The sequence below is a fragment of the Bombus pyrosoma genome, linkage group LG14 (assembly GCF_014825855.1).
Source record: "Bombus pyrosoma isolate SC7728 linkage group LG14, ASM1482585v1, whole genome shotgun sequence".
Taxonomy (NCBI): Eukaryota; Metazoa; Arthropoda; class Insecta; order Hymenoptera; family Apidae; genus Bombus; species Bombus pyrosoma.
Window position 1 is genome coordinate 8,256,035 of NC_057783.1, and position 23,098 is coordinate 8,279,132.

General features: G+C 41.2%; 1 protein-coding gene across 1 annotated transcript in view; it reads left to right on the forward strand.

Moving 5' to 3' along the window:
• The window catches only part of LOC122574716, a 159,181-nt gene that overhangs the window by 39,418 nt on the left and 96,665 nt on the right, over nucleotides 1–23,098 (forward strand). The window contains exon 3 of the mRNA XM_043742630.1: nucleotides 21,544–21,658. Coding sequence (XP_043598565.1) covers nucleotides 21,544–21,658 — 115 coding nt within the window. The remainder of the gene's footprint in view (nucleotides 1–21,543; nucleotides 21,659–23,098) is intronic.

A 23,098-nucleotide genomic window follows, 5' to 3' on the forward strand; every position in this document is an offset into this window, starting at 1 on the left:
ACTCGAGTACCGCTGCGTGACTGACAATGAACCTTTTGTCGGCTGTTAAATTTGTTTTGCAAATTGCCGGCGCTTCTTTATACCGGATCGATCGGTGAAAATCGCTAAAAGCTGTTCGACTCGAGAATGAAACCGTTCGCCTGTTTTACACTTGCATCCTCTCTGGAAGCTTTATCGGTTAGCTGGTGACTATGAGAAATGATGCGCCTGGCGTTTGATATAATCGAACATCGTTTGGTACCCTCTGACATCTCCTTTCAAGGCAGAGTCCGATCGATTCGTTCCTCGCATGTGAAAAGTGAAATACGTGATAAATTATTCGAGTAGTCGAGACTAGTTATCGTCGAGGCTTCGATTTCGATTTGCCGTTATTCGATAAATATTTCATTGAACTGGATTATGCTTGTTTGCACAACTATTTTAAGTTGCGAATTGTATACGCGTTGTACTTTTACAGTTACATGTCAATTGACATGGAGCATTATCAGCTTCATTACGAACTGCTACAATCGCTTTAGATTATCTTGTTATAATTTTATGAAAAAAATTGTTCGATTTCCCGATGAACGTTAATTATATCGGTTGAAGTTTCTTCGCCGGCAGTTTTTTGCGAAAGTTCCGACGATCCGATGCTAATTCCACTGTCGTTTCCAGTTCCATTTAAAATATCCCGATCGACCGTCTCTCATTCCGTGGGATTTCAGTAAACGGGTTAACGAACTCGCTGCCAAAACCGGCCAACGCTGAAATGGAAAAGCATCAGCGGCCCAACATAGTCAAGGCAAAAAACCACTCCGACGGAGCTGTAAAAAGATCTGTGGCTACCGAAAAACGGATCATATTTTCAATACGTTCGCATCCTCGTCAGTTACATACAACAACATTCTCGCATCGGTATTTTATGTTTGTCTTTTCGATACACCAGGACAGCGAATTCTTAATTATTCGTGTTAAGCAAGTTTCATCAACGAAATATTAAAGAATGAAAACTTTCCATTTATTTTTCATCTAATCCAGTTTATTGACAATGCAACGATATTTAAAAGTGTTATCTCATCAGTGACTATCGAATTCCTGCGATATCTAGTTCGATTTAATACAGATCAAAGAAGAAAATGGACAGAGAATAAAGAATAGCCCCGCAATGGTATTTTGGGAAGAGAAACCGGGCGGCTGTATAACAGAAAAATGGAGGGAAAGAGAAACGAATTCCAAGTGTAGAGCGGAAACACGATCTTTCTTCGGCCGTGCACCGGATTTATCCGAATGGCGTATAGATCGAGTGACCAGCGGCCGATAGACTCGACCGTCGAAAGTTTATTAGTAATTCGTTTTATCCGTGAAATCCAATTGGGTGCACGGTCGACGAAGGATAGGAAGCGCACCAAGCCGGTCATACGAAAGGAAAAAAGAAAAAAAAAATAGAAAGACAAGATGAAGAGGATGACGAACAACTACGTCGAATTGGCCGTACGTACGGCTATGGTCAAAGACGGTTTCTCTCGTGCACTGGAATCTTTGTCTAACCGAAACTTTTTACCGAGACTGATACCAGCCAGTTGGACTTCTGCTAATGCAGTTTTCTTGTCAACGAAGAACCGATGGTTGCGTCCGATTTTTTCTTTCCTTTATCGACGAATACAGATGGTAGGAAACCGTGAAAACTTCGGGACCCATATTCCGCGACAGTTGCCGAACTTGTCTGCGGGTTGGAGCTGCACGTTGAAGTTTACAGACGAGATCGGCGTCTTTTTCAGGACGGTTGGCCGATTTCACAGATTCTTGGCCTCGTTGTTTACGCAAACTGGACTTGGGATTGCCCGGAACCGGAATTTTTCGTGGAACTTTTCGAAATTCCTGGCAGCTGCGCGTATTCACAAACTGGGACAGATTTTGGTAGCTTCGAATTTAGATTGAAATGTCAAGTCGATGATTTGATAGAGCATAAAATCAAATATCTTTAGTTGAGGAAATCTTGAAATGTAATTTTCTACACATATACGGGAATGTTATATCTGATGAAACTGGATGTTATAATGAAAATACGAAATCGTTGAAGCACAAACTCGCAGAAAGAGGGTCCCATCGCCGATAAAGTAGCGCATTTGACTAGTACGAGCTACAAACGAGAAAATGCAATGCGAGAATGTTTTGCATCGTGATAAATAATGAAAGCAGACAAATTGGCATTGGAGAAAAAAGTAGAAGGGCTTGAGAGGATGGAAGAGGGAAATAGATTGAAGAAATAAATTGAACGCCAAGTATGCAAACGTTTAAACATCAAAAGCTCTTCCTGTACACGAAAGCGCATACAAGATATTTTCTTCTCGCTGACTTTTTCCTCTTGATAAATGACAGCAGGAATAGCGCAAAGAATCAGATAGGGGAATAAAAAATGAAGCTCTTAAGGATTCAGAACCGCCGAGGAAACCGGCAGTGATGAGTATCTATGATTTGTTTCGTGTATAATAAAATGTAGAGGACAGAAGGACGTAGGAAAAAAGTAATTGATAGGATAACATATACCTTCAACAACATTTCCTATCTAAGTTCGTCTGTATTGTTCTAGAAGAACAAATAAAAATAGGGAAAAGAATGTAACAGGATGTTACGATCAACATCTTTTTTCTATGCACCTTGTTACGTATAATTGTCCCAGAAGGTAGCTGACGTTTCTTTACGAAGCTTCAGTTTAATTATAAGTGTAATCGCCGTATACGTGAATGCTGCGTTTACGGAATTGAAAACGAAGTGCACGAGCATTCGCCTGCATGGACTCAGATGTGAGTCTTACGGGTAATGCTGCTTTTATCAAATATTTTAATCAAGGAAGATGCGCCATTAAATTAAATCCCTGCGTCTTGATAATTAATTTAAATACATTTCTAGACAGCCACTCCTAACGGCATTACCGTAACACATCGCGTTTCTTCGTTCAGTTCAATTTACGGTATATACGTAATTAAAAGTCCATCATATTTTTTCTATCTCACTATAGTGAGATTAACCCCGAGTCGCAAGAATTTACATCAACGAGTCTCTAATACGCATGCTCCAAATAGAATTATTTAAAAAAAGGAGAAAGAAGTAAAGAGAAAATTGCAAAAAGGGGATAAAGAAAATGGATGGTGCTTCCCATTTCTTATTACATTAATTTCAAGGCCTCTTTCATTTTCTATGGCACGGTCTCGTTAGGGTTTAATTGCATCGCGCATACCCGCTATTTTGATAAGAGCGTCCTGGAAAGAAGTAGAAGACAGCGGCGACAAGGCGACATGCCACGGAATAGAGTGAATAACAAGGAAGGTGATAGAGAGAAAGAGGGAATCAAGAAGGGATGGGCTTGGTGATATTGATTTTGCAGCAACAAACCAGTGGCCGCATTTCATAGCCTAGCTAGGGCTACCTTGCGAGCGCAGGACCCGCAAAACAGCAGAAGTTAGCGAAAAGTTCCGAATTTTCGTGATAAATGCAACGCGACCAGCTGCGCCGAGTAAACCAGTTATCGACCATAAAACACATACACCGGTTCGAAACCTGCCGCCACCCCCTCTTTCCCTACATTTTTCTTTTTTCCCTTAATCGATTTATTTTCTGGTGTTGCGACACCGGTCGTTGCCTGTTGGAAGTTATTAATCGTCGAACCGTTTCTCGTTCGTTGTAAACCGAACAGTAGCGAAATTTTTCCACCCGCTGTGCTCCTATCACGTTTTCCTGAAGAGATATTGATGCCAAGAGTTGCGACAGCGCGCTGGAAATTGCACGAAATTGCAACTTATTTCCTACAACGGTTTTGTCAGAGAATATAATTAGTTTCTGGACGAAAGGAATAGTATGATCTCGTATAAAATTTGTGTTAAAAGAAAAGAATTTGGTATTAAGAACCTGTGTTTCACATGTATTTACGATTTTATCTATATTAATTAACGATAAGAAGTTTTTGAGGAAATACTTTTAGGAAATTTTTGGAGGAAATGCGTTTTCGATGAACACAATTTGCGCGCAGGTGCAGCGGCTGCGATTTAAGTTCAAGGCTATAAACCACCGTACGAGTCTACTGTCCTTAAGGTCGACTTTATCACTTGCCTGGTCTTATCGAACTTTACAGGTCGACGAATACGTGGTCCGCGTAGCCAAGCATTTCTACGCGATTAGAAATATTTTAGTTTCTTCCTTTTTCTTTTTTTTTTACCGGTGCTTCGAAGTAATTTATACGAAGCATGCTGGTGGCTCGCACGAGAAATCGCAAATTTCTCCCAAAGCGTATGCTTAGCCGGAAATGCATACAAGGCAACAGTCGAGTTGAATTACTGGAATCGATATTTTTGCAACTTTTGTCCTCGCACTTTAGTTTGCGCTGCGAAATCTAGAATATAAAACGATGTAATTCTAAATTCATGGTAGAATTACGTAAAATTTTACGGAAAAATAAAAATCGTAAAATAGGAACAGTACACGTTTTTGAATTAATATCGGAACTTGCAATTTCTTAAATAGAAAGTAACTCGACCGCGATACAAATATTTTGGTATTTCGTTTTAAATAAATTTAACGTAAATAAAATTAAAGAAATGATAATAGTTGATATCGTTTAGCTATTTTAACAATATTAATAATTACAATAGGAAAATTGAAGTATGATCTACCAAGGGCTGTACTCTGATGTACGTAATCAAGGACTGAGGACTGAAAGGGGTAAAATAGGGGATTGGTAGCTAATATGTACAGAGATTACATTAAGCGAGATTTCCGAGTCGAATGCCAAAATTAGTAGCATTAACACGGAATGTCTAACCGGATTAAATCCTTTATGATATAGCATTTCCCCTAACTACGAGCCGATTTTATCCCTTTTAAGAAGATTTCCTTTGATCAGGATGCCTTTACTGCATTATCATCTTCGTGCCTTTGGAGCCAAATCCTGAAACGACATCGTTATATATATATTCGTTATATATATCGATATATTCGAGAGTATGCGAATTGATAATTTTAATACATCTCGTTTGTTAATTAAAAGTTTGAAAATATACGATTTTATCTTTTTGATGACAGACAGAATTAAAATAGTCTAACAACAACTTAAATGTCTGAGGAAGCTATTTAAATGAACATTTGCCCTTGAATATAGAGGCATCAGAATGGCCTATTGGCCACCGTTGAGAGGTAACATTAGCTCAAAGGATGGTCCAGTTTAACACAAACACAAAGACATTGGCAAGGATCTTGTCGTGTCTTTCGTCCAATTAACAAGTTTCATCAGTGTTAGTGCCTTCGGTGAAAGGGACCTGTCTGCTTTGAATGTGTCCTTTGATTTTCAGATGTGCATTGAATGTGTAGACAGTTTAGTATCGTTGATTAATATTCCACAGCCTAATCCTACATATCTATCGAACACTAAACACTTTTTTAAATCATAGAATCGTTTGGTAAATCATCAGCTTCGTACGAATTTCGTCGAATATTTTTCTCCAATTTTCGATCATTTTCAAACAAATCATATGCTTCACAGACTGTGAGCCGAGAGCCGTAGGAATTTTAGAAAGTGCAATACTAGTTCAGTTAGATTCGAATCTCCATTACGCTATGCCCGAGCCTAGACGTCCATTTTGTTAATATCACCGAGTTGATGACATAAAAGCATTTTATGAAATCCATTTTCAGACTAATGGATAGCTACATTCTGTGTCGAAATAATGGATAGACCAGGGAAAGGGAATATTTTTGCTCGTTGCATCCGCCTTTGACGATTGCTGCCCGTATTTTCCGCCGGCAGTTAAAGGACTTTTTTATTTCCACGACAATATAAAAATAGAACGTGCACCCGAGCTTTTGTGTAATTTGGACACTTTTTCGGTAGTCCGTTTATAACTTTTCTCTTCCACGTACCATGCAACCATTTTCCGCAGCCATTCCACGATGCTACGACCAGCAAATCCTCATCTCTTCAACATCCAGTATCCAACTCGAACAGCTAATTCATTCGAGTTCCATTCAGCAACTTCCAATTAAATCACAGTCTTATCAGACCGCGTATCTGGATCACGTAAAATCAATATCGTACAAGCATCTGTGAAAAATCGTATGTAAGAATGTAATAACATAACTAACGTAGTCGGTGTATCCATAGGAAGTTACTTCATTTCCATCTAAATATCCGCCATACAGCGAATACCGCACAAGTCTCGCTTATCCAGCCATCAACGGAAACCGGCCACCGGTTTTGCAACTTTATTGCTCGTACACTTGACGTAGCCAATTATCTTGGCCAGCCTTTTGTTCCCTAAATATGGTTCATAATGCGTAATGGCGAGTATAACGAGACTCTGGCTGTTGTTCACGGTGTGTACACGCATCCTCCTTCAGCCGCGATATCCTTTGATCATCGTGATACAGGTCTTAATACTGGTGTTGGAGCGTGTCCTTCGATGATGAACGAACCACCCTCCTGTGCAAGAATTTATGAGCGGCTCTCGGAAAGCAATGGCGGATGGTGAGCTTTGAGTCGTTATCGTTGGCAAATCCGGAAATCGATGAAGCCAGGGATGCTGGTGTGTTCTCAGTGCAATATCCCGTGCCCGGTGGCTAATGTCTGCTTGCCTATCCATCGATCTACTCTTAATGAACCTTCTGATCATTATCCGCGTCGTCGCCGTCTCCTTCCGTTTCCGGTAGTTTAAACTAACGCTGGAAACTTCGACGGCAAGTTTCCACGCTCGTCTCTCGTCGCCTCGCGTCGCTTTCTGATACTGGATTCACCGATCAGCCGATTTAGAATTCACCTTGTTGATCCGTCATCTCTTTCGATGTTTTCATTTCAAATGCGATGAATTTACACGAGAGCTTTTGCATAAGAGAGCAAAATATCTTTTTGGAAATCGTAGATAATAGAAAATAATAAAAGAAGCCTGTATAATTAATTGTATGATTAACGGTATTTCGCTTTTCGATGGACAGGCGTTTGACGCGAAGACATTCGAGGTTCTGAAATGTGTAATATGGCCTCGTGAATGGAAAATAGGGGAAAAAATGCTTGTTGTTAAAGAAAGAACTCCACTGGGTATCCTTTAGTCGCGCAAATTAACAGGACAAATTCGCACTGAATAAGCCGGACTCCATAAAAACGTTAATCCTTTGAAGGCGAAGACGGCTCTGAAACCGTATTTTATTTGTATTTTAAAATATGCGAGACACTCTCTTCAAAGCATCATTAGCAATGTATGCTTGCTACGCTATATAAAGGATGCCACAGTTTCATGTGTATTATTTTTCTTCTTTCTTTACGGAAGTTTAATGGCGATATCCATCAAGAGCTATATGGGATTGTCAATTCGTTTTGGCCAAAATCGGATGACAAAACCCCCTAATGCGTTACGACTTTCATCGGATGATCGATCGATGGGGGACAAGTATTAGTCCAGAGAAATTCCTTTCATCGTATATCCAGATGAGCCTGAAACTGCACACCGTTTACGACATTTTACCCTCGAATGTATAATATGTTGTCCATAATTTCATATGCATAGGTTCACGAAAATATCCAAATACTTGTACATGCCTCTTACGAATATATTATATATTTTCAGATTGGTTTCAAATTTGATCATCAATGTCAAATCATGACAGTCGTGTCTCATTACGGAGTTAATGAAATTTCAAACTGTTTTATAGACATGAAATATGGACATAAAAGTTTTCTATATTAAGTACGTAATAACTTACCAAATATTTTTGCAAGTTAATGTATATTATCCCTACATCTAAAAGGAAATATTTAGAAGAAGTAACTCACATCTCTTTTTTATACAGTCTGTATAATAGCGAAGTACATTTCTCGTAATAGCTGCAGCAACATTTTAATTATTCAGATACACATGAAGGATTGGAGTTGCATGTAACACGCATGAACAATCGAGCGGGATCGGTCGGCGCTCTATTTATCTGCTAAATCTGCATAAAATCTGGCAAATCCACGGGATTCGATTCCGTGATCGAACGACCATCTGTATGCATCGCCGGGAGACTGTGGCACGGATTTCAGGGAATAAATTGCAAATATCGTTTCCATGCTTCTTTTTTTCGGATAACTCGCTTGTAATCCCTTTGTCGGGCATCAGGAGGTATCAACAACCCAGCCGAGACACTCGTGTTCGATCTTTGGCGCTCATCCAACGCTTCCGGTCGGTTACCTTCACGACTCATCGCTTCGTACAATCCTCGTGTAACTCCCTGATTCCTCCAGTATTTGTGTGTTTTACTTTAATCGGCTTTCCCTTCAAGAGCCTCGCGTTTGTTAACAGAATATTTGCCGATTTAACATACTATCGTACAAGAGATTAGCCTCGTGTATTTTTTTCCCTGTTACCTTTAGAAACACTTTTCGTGAGAATCTTTTATTTCTTAATCGTATTGATTACATCTAGGAGACTTAGAATTCGAAATTAAAATCTGGTACAAAGGAATGAGAAATCATTGCTCTGGCAGTGTGTTGCGTGCGTTTCACGAAATCTCTTTCATCATTTTCTGTGACTTGCTAACCTGAATATTACGGCAGCATCACGTTATAATCGTTTTAAAGATGAGTTCATTTTCTTTGAGCAGATATGTCCATAGTAGCTGAATCTTCTTTGCACAAGTAGATAATTAGTATTTTTACAATATATTAGATTTATATCGCAACTTGTATCCATAAAAGATAATGTTTGAGAAACAGAATACTGTACGAAATGGAGTAAGTGGAAGGTTTTAGATGTCCAGCGTGCTGTAGGCCACGGTACAGTATCGATTTTTCTCCCCGACGTATATAATTGATGATTACCGGAGAACTTACCTTCCGGTCCATGGTTTATTTACCAATGAATCTCGGAGATTCCAGCCACGTTACGCAATCTCACATGATGGACCGTTTTCACCAAACTTGCGCTTTATCAGTACGTTTAAAATCAATAATCCCACTTACAATTTATATCTTGTCAAACATTTATCATGTATCCTCGCACAAACAATACTAGGAGTATGTTTATATAAATATATATATATATGTACGTAAAAGCTTTCATTTTCAGTTAACAAATTAGTTGAACTTTGAGAATTCCGAAGAAATGTCTTCAACATGCTTTCCCCTCTTATTCTCATTTTGCCGCTGATCTTTTAGTTACTGTTACGCTAAAATTGGTTTATTCGAAGCACGTGACTGACATGCCATTCCAATCGACGTTATGTAAGCTGACGCAGGAACGACAGCCCGAACTCTGACACCGTCTAAAGAAGAGTTAATCCAAAACGAATCAGTGTCAGCGTCGGATTAACCAAACGCGTAATGTCGGGCTAGAGGCAACCCGGAAGTAGGCGAATAATCCCCTTCTATTCTCCGATCGCTGAATCCAGCCGATTCCCTTCCGATTCAGTCAATTCAGCAATCTTTCTCTGGTAGACGCGTAGTTTGAATTTACTGCCACCTTGAACGACGACTTTTACGACTGTTACCAAGATGCTACCTGACATAATCCGAGGTCCACGGTCGCCCCAGGACACGCGTGCTTTCTGATTGGATCACATCCTTGAATGTCCTCCGATGACCACTCCTGCGGCACATACCATAGAACGTTCCGTGAGGGATTTATAGTCCGATGACAGTTCTACTTCGATTAAGTGGCAATTCCGATATTCGTTGACGCTTAACCCAATTCCGGAACAGTCCTTGTCGAACTATGAATGAGGAATTTATAACTGGATGCTTCGGATCTTCTTCTTAAATTTTATCGCATTTGAAGAATTGAATTACCGATGAACGAAAGTCACTTGAAGACGCATTTTACGAATATATGCTGTGTCATATACGAAACATTCCGGGATCTCAAGACCGCTGTAACGAGATCCGATGTAATGAGATAATGATCATATTAACAAAGTTTGAAACAAATTTAAAAGTGTAGAGAGGAGCTATAAAATATTTAGTGTAAGCATATATTTCGCAGAGGCTCGCATTACTCATAAAAGTTTTCAGTGGTAAATGTTCAAATACTGCCGTGAGACTGTGGCGGACGTTAACACTTTTTAATTCCGATAACAACTAGTACTCTAATGTAAACTTTTTATTCTCGCACATTCCTAAATCAAGCAAGAGATTATGTCAACCCCGTGTCACAATGATTCATTGATCCACTCTACTTCCCTTCGTACGGAAAAAAAAAGAAAAAGAAGAGGAAGAAGTAGAAAAACAAACGAAACGTAATCTTTCACCGCAATGTCAAAGAATCAGAGAATGTATCCGTGACGGATCAACGCGTCAAAAGTTAGCCAATTTCATGTGGAACTGTTCGGGAAAAGATCGAATTAGCGAAAGACTGAAATTTATCGGTCTGTCACGTGTGACCAACCAGATTCGGTGTCTCCACCGTTCCACGTTGGTCATCATCAATCACGCGGATGACGAACAAACACATCGATCCACTACTTGTTTGCCAGGCCCTGTCCGGTTATTGAATTATTGACTTTCCTGAACCGGGTCACCTGTGTCAAGGATAGAATCAAAAAGTGCATCGATATCGCGCACGCATTCAACCGCATCCTTTTGAGAACAAACGTCGATGAATTAGAAACCGGGCGGTTAGAGCTTTTCAGATCGGAGGACGTTCTCTGTACTGTCATAAATTATTCGATGCCAACAACTTGCCCTTAAAAACAAACACGCGCAGTTATGCGCTCGCGGTTTAATTCAAACGCGGCATCATACTCATCATGTCGCGTTCTGAGGCGTTAGTTTGTTTCTCAGTTTAATATCTTAACCTAGTTGCATGCGTAGTTCGTCTGAATTTCCTTTGCAGAGGAAACGAAACCGGTGGTTCGTGTGACGATCTCTTGGATTTTTGAAAGGGTACAAAGATAGGAGAAAATATTGAATTACGAAAATTCTACATTAATCTTTCGATATCCATTTTTAGAACTCTTTGTAAAACTAAAGAATGTGAACGCAAGTGTAAGGAACGATGGATAATGATCGCTGGAAGCTTAATTCCAGCTATCTATAATTACGGTGTCGTATGTAAAGGGGGTCATCAGTTCATGACGTGGCAAGTTATATTAATACACCGTTGATAATAAGGGTATTGGCACGAAGTCATTATTCCTTTTTATCAAAGATATTTTAATCCTTCTTTGTCAGCATCTGCTAGCATTTCCAATATAAGGTCGGTGCTGAAAATAACACGCGAGAACTAGATTAATTATAACGATCAACAGCGTAAATAAAATAAAAACTCGCACGAGTTCAAGTTAGAAGAATTTTACAGGAAACATTTGCTAATTAAAATCATCGACCGATAAACGAGTACAAGGTAATGACCAGGTTTAGACACACCGGTAATTTCAGGTTACTGCATCGATTGACCAGTTAACAAGATTTAATTAATGCTTTCCGGCTGATCGATCGTCGCGTTTCGCTCTGGCCGGCCAGCTTGCGAATAACTCTTGTTTCGAAAGTGCATCGGGGCCAGAAAAAAAGTGTGTTCCAGGTTCGGTGAATTTTCTATCTTTAATGGCGAGCGGAAACAGAGTCGTGGCACAGTGAATAATGACTAGCCGTTCAATGGGAGCTTAATTCCACGTGTGCGTGATTGCGGAATAGTATGCCGTTGCAAATACATGTAGAGAGAGGGAGCCGGTGCTTTTTATCAAAAGCCTCGATGTATTAGCGGGACGCTGGCGCCATACGGTCGTCCTGAATTGTTCGACAAGTGGATGACTCCTGAATTATTATTCATTGTCCGGGCGAAATTACTGGAAATTTCACGCTTTGCTGAAATCTCTGCTAGCGGATAGCCTCCTCGCGCCCGAGCCTCGATTTTAATGTCGTTATCGGACGCAATCGTACCTACCGGATTTCATTCGAAGGAATCTGCAAATTCACTAGTCGGCGCCCGTGTTAAATGTACTGCAAGTTTATGGTCCACGCGGACACTCCCTTGCTCGTCTTCGTAAATAGTTTGCATCCATTTCGAGGTTTCTGGGACGCGTTTGATCGTACAGTATTTTCATGGTTTCTCGTTTGGACTTTTATTAGTGGAGTTGCTCGAATTCAGATAACTTCACGAATTTCGAGGAAACTTCAACAGTCGAACTGCTTTATTTTTCATAGTTATAATTACGAAATTCGTTTCATCAATGTAAGATATTTGTGGTGATAAAACGGTGCACCAAGAGTGATATTAAAGTATCTCGAGAACTTTTCCTGTAATTTGTTAAATGTATGATATTAGAGAAAAAGAATCTAGTAATATATTAACCAATAGACATTAATTGTCGAAACATTTTTCCAATTTTTTATACCTAACTGTAATAAGATGAAATATGATGATCTCAGATCAGATAGATTCGAATTCTGTAGCGAGCAAATTGATCCATCGAATGTATACCGTGTGTCATTTCGTTGGGAGTTTCATAACAGATATTTCAACGTTTTTAATTCCGACGTTGCGTCTTTTTGCCGTTTCTTTTTTACGCGGCTCGAAGCGGAACGATCCTGGAAATTAATGGCACGGTAGTGAGCCACGACATTTAAATGCGGCATAAAAATTCACCTGCTGCGCCACACAGTGGTTGCACCTGTATTCATAAGGTTGTTGCGAACGAATTGTGAAACTTACAGATTAATAGGGGGCATTTAAACATTCCCGTAAATTACCCAATGTGATATAATTTCCCAGGTACGAAGCAACGAGTGCTTAGCACACTCGAACGGTATTGTTTTCATTTCCCTGAGTGCAAAATTTTTTATTACTCTTGAGAACGGTAGCTAAATCATCTGAACTTTCGTCGATAAGCGGATCGTGTAGGTTGTCAAGTATCCGTTTCGACAAAACTTTGCAGATTTACTTTACAGATTGGTAACCTTGGAAAATTTGTATTTTCGAATTACTGTTCAATTCTACATCGTGAAAATTATACGATGTCCGTTTCTTAACGATCGCCGCACTGTCTAGAACGAATAACGTTAGAAGTGCTGAACAAAGGCGATTAAGGATTGTATATGAATGCAGCCTGGCGCATAATAATTCTGAACGATCCTTTACTGTAGCGCTAAATGTTTCGCAGAGCGTCGACCTCGACGTTGTTTTCGAATCGGAGGTTAAAGAGACGTGATCTAAAATTGTAATTACATGTAATACGTAAAGCCAATCAAGAGAATGAACAGGCAATGGAGGAATAATATTACACCTGTAGCTAATGCTCGGATACAAAATTTTACACCTTTGTCATCGTAAAATAAAATCGAAAAATTAAACAATTGTTCAGTCCATACTAAGGCTTTGGAAATTTTTCAAGAAATCTCTTCTTCGATGGTAGCGTCACGTCTTTTCAATCCAGCGGAAGAGCTGCAGGTCCCGATAGATTGGCTTTAAATCCGCGCGCCTTATTCCCGGACACGCTATAGAGAACACTCGATGCAAGTTTCCAGCAGGTGCAGTGTTCGGGCAACGATTCCTTTATCGCCGGGCTTTTTCATCAGAATTACAAACAATCGGCTCCGAGTATGCTTTTTAATCCGACCCAATAAAACAATCGAGCGTTCCGAGTCTTCTTGACTCTTCTCTTTCTTCCTCTCTATCTCCTTTTCTTTCTTTCACTTCCCGTCTATTCTGCGACTGCCGCGTCTTCAAGTCGATGAGGTCACAGAGAAATCCTCACCCTCCTCGATGTCCCTCTTTATCCCTCTGCTCGTTGCAGTTCCAACCGTCTTTGTGCGCTTCCCAAACCCTCCTCTCTTTCGCTCTTCCGCGGCTCTTCCCGTTCTTTCAGTTCTTCTTCGTTACTCCCGTGGGAACACCGGCAGCGATGCTCGACCTTCGTCTCTTTTTAAAACAATCGAGCCTCGTAAACAACGTCATTCCCAGCTCTTTGTTTTGGCCGGCCATCTTGCCGCTTCAGGGGAAGAGAATGACTGAACTCGGTGAGCGTTCTCTCGCTGCGTCGACGATTATTTTTACCGCGCTCTGCTTCGAATAATCCAGCCCTCGTGGGGCTTCGTCGCTTTTGCCTGTAAGTAATCTGTTTGTTCTCGTCGGTAGCAATTTTGGCTCGATGCTTCGAAAGCAATTGCGTTTATTATACATCGCGCTTAACGATCAAGCTACTTCGTTAATGCCAAGTACGTACTATATATTTGCCAACCATGCAAAACGTTTCGCAGCGTTTTCAGAGCTACATTTAAATCGTGAACGAACCGCGAGTTGTAATTTCCCTTTCTATTATCATGAACATAGAACACTTGCTTGCAAGGTATAAGCAATTTCCAGTAGATCTTCAACGAAACGCTTATTTCGAGTTCCTAGAATTTCGAAGAACGTCGGACGCCAGAGAGCGCGTTACTCGAGGTAGAAGAGTATTTGGACTTGACAGACGAGCCTCCTTCTGACGCTACTTGGCAGGCTTACGATTTCGTCCCCGCAATCCATTTCCTTGTAGAAGCTTTCCAGTCCCTTTCTTCCTTGCTGTACCTGCGGCATAAAAAGCCACGAAATCCTATAAAGCTCGAAAGAGTAGGCGGTAGAATGAAAAGCTCTTAGCATGTCGGCATCCGTTACAATCCGGCGTACTTGCTGGACTACAAATGGACCTTGACAATTTAAGAGGGTCCTGCAATCGGGCGAAACGAAATTATTTGCTGCGATACCCATCCATGGTAACTCGAGGCGAAAAAGTTTCACCACGCCCCGATAAAATTGTAATAGCAGTGATGAAACAAACGTCGACGTGTCGTAAATCTAATGGAACGAATGGGACCTTTGCGACTTGCTTTAGAATTTCCCTGAAAAATAGCGTTGTTCCTGAAAAACATAGACGATTTTCTTGTTTCCATTCAATATTGTTTTATTCAATTCCTTTGTAATATATAATATACATTACTCACGGCTAAAATATTTCGTTGATTGATAGTATTCGGTATTTGCATTTTTATCTTGAGTATAGCGTAACCTTGTAAGAAACGAAGGAGTATAGGGAATTTTCGGAAAAGATTTTATAATAAGAATATTTCTGTCGACACGTACGTAGAAAGTATTCGGGATTAATATGTTCGAGCCCCGTTCATAAGTAATTTCGAGTCGACGCAACGCTGAGAACGGACGAGGCATCAAGTCGAAGGGTGAGGAGCAGAATCGAGGGTGAGAAGCGGGCGATAATGGCGGTTATGGAGGGTGGGGGCGGAGAGACTCAGCGATCCCACTTTCGAAGACACGCCGTGCAGAGTGACGAGAAGGCATGAAGACGCGAAAACGCCCGATGAATACTTAACGTCCTCTTCGGTGTCCCTGAAGAACTGCGTGGTGAAACGCTTTTGATCCCTGGAACCGTCCTTTCCCTGTCAACGCGAAAAATAAGAAACCATTTTTCGTCGTTAACTTGCGGATACCATTCTGTCACGTACCATGCTAATGCCCGGCTTCGTAACGACGAAACTTTAATGAAACGTTGAGTAATAGTTCCGACATTGTTGCTGCCACGTGGATTTAATGCCATTCGAAACTTTAATGCGAGAGGAAGGATTTAAGATTTAGGTTCGCATTCACGATCATTTTTAACACGTTCTATCAGTCATAGTACACCCGGAAAGGTCTCTACATGCGCAATACAGATTCCTTTTATCCGCTGCTAAATTTCTATGCGAGATCATGCATCCCCGATTCCTGTGTATGAATTTTTATCGCTTCTATAAAGTTTCTCGCATAGAAAGAAAGAAATTTCGCTCGGTTCGAGCGATCAAAGTATACGATTAAGCATACAAATAGCTGCGGAAGGTGTCATTTTCGGCTAAAATACGCGCAACAAGAAAAAACTTCGTCCTTTAAGGAATAAGTTTCACTCCAGCGACGCCTTTACGTAACTGGCGAATAGCAAAGACCGGAGGAAGTCTGATGACGACGGGTTGGAGAGGAAAGAGACGGTCGTCAGGGGTGTGTGTGGTTGAATAGCGAGTAAGGCGCCAGGAGAACAACAAACCGCCACGAGACCGCGATGGCTGACGCTCCGCTCTAATGGCACCACTCAAGATGCAATATCGCTGCATGAATATTATATAGCATCCACACGACCAGCATCTGCCAGATACTCGCGTCTTTACAGCCATCTTAGATGGTCGTATCGTCGCGGAGGTCCGTGTATCAGTAGAGACTGGCACACCGAGAGACGAGTATACGTGTGTCTCGACACGGGGTGGCTGCCGCTTTCTCGGCTACAGCCGCGTGTACCCACGTTTCTACGTATGTACCAGGGACTCCACTTAGCTTGAAAAGCTATGATTATTTCAAGGTGCACTCACAAAAATTGGCTGGCCTGCTGTGCGCTGGCTAGAATCGGCCTTCAAGGGGATCGTTCGTGCACCACCCTTTTCGGTGGTATGTTGCGCCTTTTCCAAACGTTGCTCTTGAAAGAACCGGCGGCCCTTTGATGCCAGATCGCCGGAACTTGGCTTAAAGAGGCCGCTTTCCGGTTAATGTTGAATGCTCCGTCGAATATCGGAATTTTGACGTTTGCCTCTTCGATGATACCATTGCTGCCACGATATGGCTGATCGCGTTGGTTATTTGTTGCTTCAGAATCCTTCGTACCTGTCCATTTTTCAATGCTTTCGAATATCGATTGTGAACGATGAAAGCTTTGAATTGACGATCGTACTGTGCAATCTTTTTTGCGGCTTTCGATACGGAAAATTGATTAAAGACAGAGTGCGTTTCGTGGATTATCGAAGCAAATGCAATTCGGTCGACGAATATAACCAAAGAAGATTTATATTACCGTGGAAAAATCGGGGATCGCCTGCTAGTACAAAGTATCATTTTGTTCTCTTTATGTAACTTTGTTGGATTCCTGCGAGATTTATCAGTTTCATGGGATTACCAGCTATTTCATGAAACTGGACGGTCCACGTTTTAAATTACGCCGGATGACACACCTGTCACCGGTCTAGCTAATTTGGATTTTCAAAAGCTTCATGAAAATCTACCCTCGTCCAGGCGTCACGCTGTAACACACGTGTGACGCGTTACACGGCCGAAATGTTGGCGAGGAAACCTCGTCCGGTATGTACGGCCACGTCTCGCGGGTGCAACGCATTCAATTAATTGTTAACATGATTCACGATCGCGCGGAGTTAGAGCTTCTGTAGAAATGAAGTGCATTTCAGTTACTTGTGCGAGTATTAATGGAACCCTTTAAAAGCACGTGCTTCCACAGAACGTTCTGCGAAATGTTCAGATTCAATGAATTCTCGTAAATCATAAGGAAAAGGAGATGTTCGAATGATTTTAGAAAAGTTGGCGAAACGGACTTTCGATTCAACTTAGGAAAAGCTTGAAAGTAATAAAAAATTAGAATAATTCGTGCGAGTTCGTTGATTTGTTTAACGCATCCACGAGCCGGCGATTTAGTTTGTAATTAATAAAACGCGTCACCTGGCTCTGAAAGGCGGTAAGTCTTCTGGCTTGATGTTTTCACGTGGAAATGCTCTCGGAGGATCTTTCTCGGTAATGAATGAAGTTAGTTGAAAAGGGGGTGAAATTTTTGTTGGGACGTCTCGATTCACAGTCGCCCGTTACGGTTTCTTCAGAGGAGAAGCATAACGGCAGGACCTATATCCCGTAATTTCACGTTTTAACATTTCATTCGAGCACGTTGTCGAGTGATACGGCGATTTCGAAGGACTCGAGTTAAAAGACGAACTCGAGCGGCCAAGTCAAATAAGATGCGAACGTGTCGAGCGTGAAACATTAACGAGGAATAAACACGTAAAGAGACCGGCGTACGTAGATAGACGAATAAATAGGTAGGCGCATGTACAAACATACATATAGCAGATGTAGGATTTCTGAATCAACAGAGAGGAAGCCATGGTCTGTCAAATTTCAGCGAGGCTTTGGGAAACGGCATAGAATTGAATTTCACATTGTTTTCTGAAACTTATCCACATTCTTAACTTCCTATCACGAAATAGGCGTCGACATGTCTGACGCGTTTACAGCTCAAACAATTTTAAATTGCCTCGCGTGCGTCAGATGTGTGTAGTTTTCATAGTCGTTTATTCAACGTCGGGCCACGTACAAAGTTTTATTACATCACACAGTGTCCCACAAAATACAGGAATATAATTTTGACGGTCACTTGCGCGTTTTTACACGCGGCACGAAAATATTAATTTACTTAACGAAATTTATTTCACTTAAAATAAACCCACGCGCTCGTGCGTCGCGTTTCCAATTCTACTTCATTTTTATGCGGGGATTAATGGGAACGGAACCAGGAAATGAATATCAACGTTTCGTCGTGCGCCTGCATAAATGTGAAACTCAAGAGGGAAACTCTACTCTCTTCCTCGAAATGTAATATTTCCAGCGTATGAGAAGAAAATTGTTATAATTTCTAGAAGAGTACTAATTACCGACCGTGTATTTTTGCCAGTTAACTTGAAACGTAATTGGAACAAAGGGAACTCAATTTTCAAAAACATGACTTTTCCCATTCCTATCATTAAATATAAACGATAGATGTATCTTGAAAAACCACAAGATAATATCACGGTATTCGCTCCGATCTCTTGCTACGAAACGTACCTCTGTTGTCAGAATTTTCCGTGCACCCGCGAAGAGAGAGGAATTTTTTTTTCATAATTTGCAAGCACCCTCGATTTATACAGGATAGCCTCATGGGTCTGATCTCGCCTCATTAACTGCGAATCAGTAGAACATAATACCGCCTGAAAAAAAGCGTCCAAGGTAGATAGAGCGACAGAGGAAGGATGAGGATGGGTGATGGTTGGAAAAAGAAAAAGGCGGGACAAGCGTGAGATAGGAAGGAGAGACAGGAGTAGAAAAAGAGGACACGACAGGAGGAAAGAGTGGAGGAAATTTCGGGACATGGAGTTATCAGGTGGGGACGTGGAAGAGGTAATAGCCTGTGAAGGGAGGAGAGCAGGAGGCGCGGAGATTGTAAAATCGATGAGGTTCTTTCGCGCTTGCCGCGAGTCAAGTTCCTTAGGGTACCTGACGTTTCCTCATTTCTTCCGAAGTCGTCGAACGTCACGGGGCCGCGAATTGCTCTCGGTTTTTTCCTTAGCTCGGCTTAAAACACGACAAATTCTCTCAACCCTTGGCCCGGAACCTGGCAACCAGGGGCCGGGTGAGGGGGGTCGAGAAAGCTATTTCCCGCTGTAAAGCGAGCTGTCTGCAGTAAGTATAAACTCCGGAGCTCAAAGGTGCTCGAGGCGCCTTCGAAACTCGCCGACTAGAAGTTGCACCCCCATTTGAGGGTGAGTGTACGCGCGCGCGCGCCAACAATCGTGACCCCATCCCCTATGCCCATGGGATTCTGAAGTTTGCGTTTTCTTCGCCCGGCCCCCCCTTCTTTTACCGTCTTTCCTCGCCTCCACGCCGAGTCGCTCCCGTCGAGGGAATTTTTTTAAAAGCGGCGAACAATTTGAGATAATGGTTCGGTAGAGATGGATTTATATTCTCCGGCTGCCAGAGCCTGTTATAATTCACTTTTCCGGGAATTTATGGACCAACCTTTTTGCAGATTGGTGTTATGTTTTGTACCTGTCCGCGCTCTCTTGTGGTTTCATTACAGTGATTGGAACGATCAGTGAACTGCCATTCAATCAGATTGGTCGATTGATATTTTTTTCATCGTTATCGTGTGTGACGATTTAAGCAAATACGGCCGCTTATTGTCTCTTCGTTGTCACAGCTTTCTTCCGCTCTGTTGGAATTTACATTCATTTCTGAATCCTGAATTTATTCCACCCTGTCATAATAAGCATCTTTTCTGGAATTACATGTATACGTAACACTAATCCTTTAATAACGACGCGAAACTTAAGCACTACGCGAAACTACCAACTACGGTGTAGCTGCATTATTCCGTTAAGTTTTCGTTCTTCTCGTACTTCTTGTTGTTTCAGTCGGTATTTGTTGAAGTAGAAGTGGTTTCCACTGTTCGTAGTTTCTGTGTAGTACTGGATTTAGCAGTACATCCTTTTTGGAATCGGAATCTGAGACATTACCTTTCTGTCTGTCACGTAAAGGATTGGAAAGAGCAAATCAAATTTGAAACAAAAATCTTCTTTTATTATTAATGGAAAAAGGATTACGCCTTGATGAAGGCGTATTGTGTATATGCTATTAATAAAGAGAAAATTCATACCTCACTTTATGACGTTGGCCTTAGTAACTCTTTGGATTAGAGACATTTCAAAAAAAAAAAGGAAAGGTATTGTAGGAGATATATTAAAAGCGAAAAAATTGTTTAATTTTACTATTCAAGAAAGGAAGAAGTATTATGCCTTAATGAAAATTTATCATAGACGAAGAAAGCCTTCATCGCTTCTTTTACAATACGGCATTCTATCTTCTTCCCTTGTCAGTAGCTCTTTGCGCTGCAGTTGCTTGAATCCCTATTCCCTTCGGGAATTTAAGAACAAGAGCCTTCGCGAAAGAAACCTCCCTCTCCGCATCCTTTGATACGCTCGCTTGTTTCTGGATTTCAGATTTCTACAAGGTGAATATCGTGCTGTTCGCGGTCTTCTTGATGCTCGTGGGACTTTTACCTCATTCAATCCATAGAATTACACATTTTGTTATAAAACACCGTGCCGGCTTGAACGATTACCTTCGATACCTCGTGATAAAACAACGGGACGTCGATATCCGAATTAAAGAAAATTCTATAACAGCCGATCACCGTTAAATTCCGAAAACACCAATTAAATTTCCCGGTTGCTGCTTTCACTTTTTATCAAAGCGTAAAACGCAGCAGCCCGCGAAACGCAAATACAAACGCGGTACCGCATTGATCCGCTATCGAAAATCGAATCGATCCGCGCTGGTTCCGGTTTAACGGCGAGTCGAGGATCGACGCGGTGCCATGCACCCGTCGTTATAATAAATTTACGCTCGATACTCGTCCGCGCAGGGCTAGGATACGCGATATTCATATTTATTTATGAGGAATGTACGCGACCCTATTGATTTTTCGACCTTAACGCCGTCGGCTCGTTATTCGAGCGCCACCCTTTCAGCCTTTCACGCGGTTCCACGGCCGAACAAAGCGAGCCTGGCATAGCCGGCACAAGTCCAAAACGGTATGATGTTCAATTTCGCGGAGCATGATTTAAATATTAAATTAGCAGAGGCGCGAGCTGTACGAGAAAAATTATTGCATGCCGGAAGAAATAAATAAATAAGTACCGGTTTCTTAGCGGACAGGCTACGTGTTCCTGAACGTATCGTCGCGACCCGTCGAATAAAACCAGATTGAAAGTTTACAGTGGAAAATGCGATGAAAAAGATCGAAATGTAAAATATTTCGAAATGAATCGAAAGAAATTTCCATTGTTGTACAATAGAACTGAGTTATATCCTGACAAATATTAAATTTCAATTATCTTTTGTCGATATCGTTTCGAATGTTTATTGTAGATAATTTAAAATTAAATTTAAAGCCTGAAATGAATGATTGTGTGTATCGATTTTCAATAAAACCGAATAATTCTTTCAGCTATTTCTACACCGCCCTGTTCGTATGTAAAATACAATAGCCTGGAGGATATACTGTCACAGGATTTAGGATTCACTCAACTGGAGTTCACCCCTACCGTCGTATCGAAAATGAGGTAAGAGTTGATTAACCTGCGGCATGCATGTGTTATTAGGTTATCATAAACAGGCCTATTATAAACCTTTTTACGCCGACGCTTCATTTTTATCGACGTTAAATCAACCCTTTCGCTCTTACCGATTTATATATACACTCTCTTTAAATAGTAACGATGTCGTTGGAGCACGCATGATGGAAAATGTTTTTTGAAAGAGAAGATTGTTTGCGGATGAAATTTATTGGAAAACAATCATCCTACATTCTATATACATGTATCAGAATTCTAATAATAGTGCTTTCTTCTTGCCGCATTAAGTCAGAGATAGTAATATAGAAGAAATTGCAATTACGAGATGAATGAGAGCGTAGCGGAACTAAGTGTAAGTATTAAATTTGAAATTTGAATGTCGGAATATTCACTTCACAATTTCTCTTTCGTTGTAGTTTCTTTAATCGCGTGATTACTTACACTACGGACAAATTATAAAGCGTATCGTTAATTTAGTATTTGATAAGCTGATATAATCAATAGTGAAGCATTGTTTGAATTCAATCGAGCCAGTAAATTATCATTTATCAGCGTAGACTTTTCTCTTTCAAATTACAATGTAATTATTTACAACAGTTTAAATAAATTCATACGATCGATATCTACGTAAATATATTAGGATATTCGATTCGCCAAAAGATGTTCGTCGATTTCGTTGATAGCGTTCGTAACGACTCAACCAGTACTGAATCCATCGTCGCCGAATCTCTTGCCTTGACAAATTCGCTTACGTCGTAGAATTAGAAATTTCCGAGATATTTTGAGCGATGAACCGTAGCGAAAAAGCGGCGGGGAAGCGATAAAAATTAACGGAGTACCGGACGATTATTTACGACGGAGCTAGCAACAGCACGAATAGAAATTAAACGCGAACAGCAGTTTAACGCGATAATTAATTCGAAATCAGCAGAACCGCTCGCAGATTAACAGACATCCAAGCCCCGGTTTTAGTTGTCTCGCTCTAGTTTGCGTCTGCAACCTCGTCGGCGCCCGTTTCTACCCTTGGTCGTGTAGTTGCTGCAGATAAACGCGAATACTTCATAAGCTCGTAATCCTGAAACAAAACGCCCGCCAAGAACAAAAGGATCCGCTGCTGGGTCTCTGTCTAGCACGGCAACCTCTCGTTTCCACTTGCACGGCTAGCAACCAGCTCTCTCGATACGCACTGGCAACAACCTCCGAGGGGTCGCGTCTTCCTCCTTTCGCGCTTCTTTTCCCTTCTCCGGCTATTTAAGTAAGTCTTAACCGAGTCGCGAAGCCAGTCAGTTATTAAAAGTCACTCTCTGCTGGCAATGAAACCAGCTGCCAACTTTACTTCGTCTTTTGTTTGCGACGCTGAATGGATCTGATGTCGAGAAGGAGGGGGTTAATGGTTTACGCGAGGGTGGAAGATGGCCTCGAGGTCTT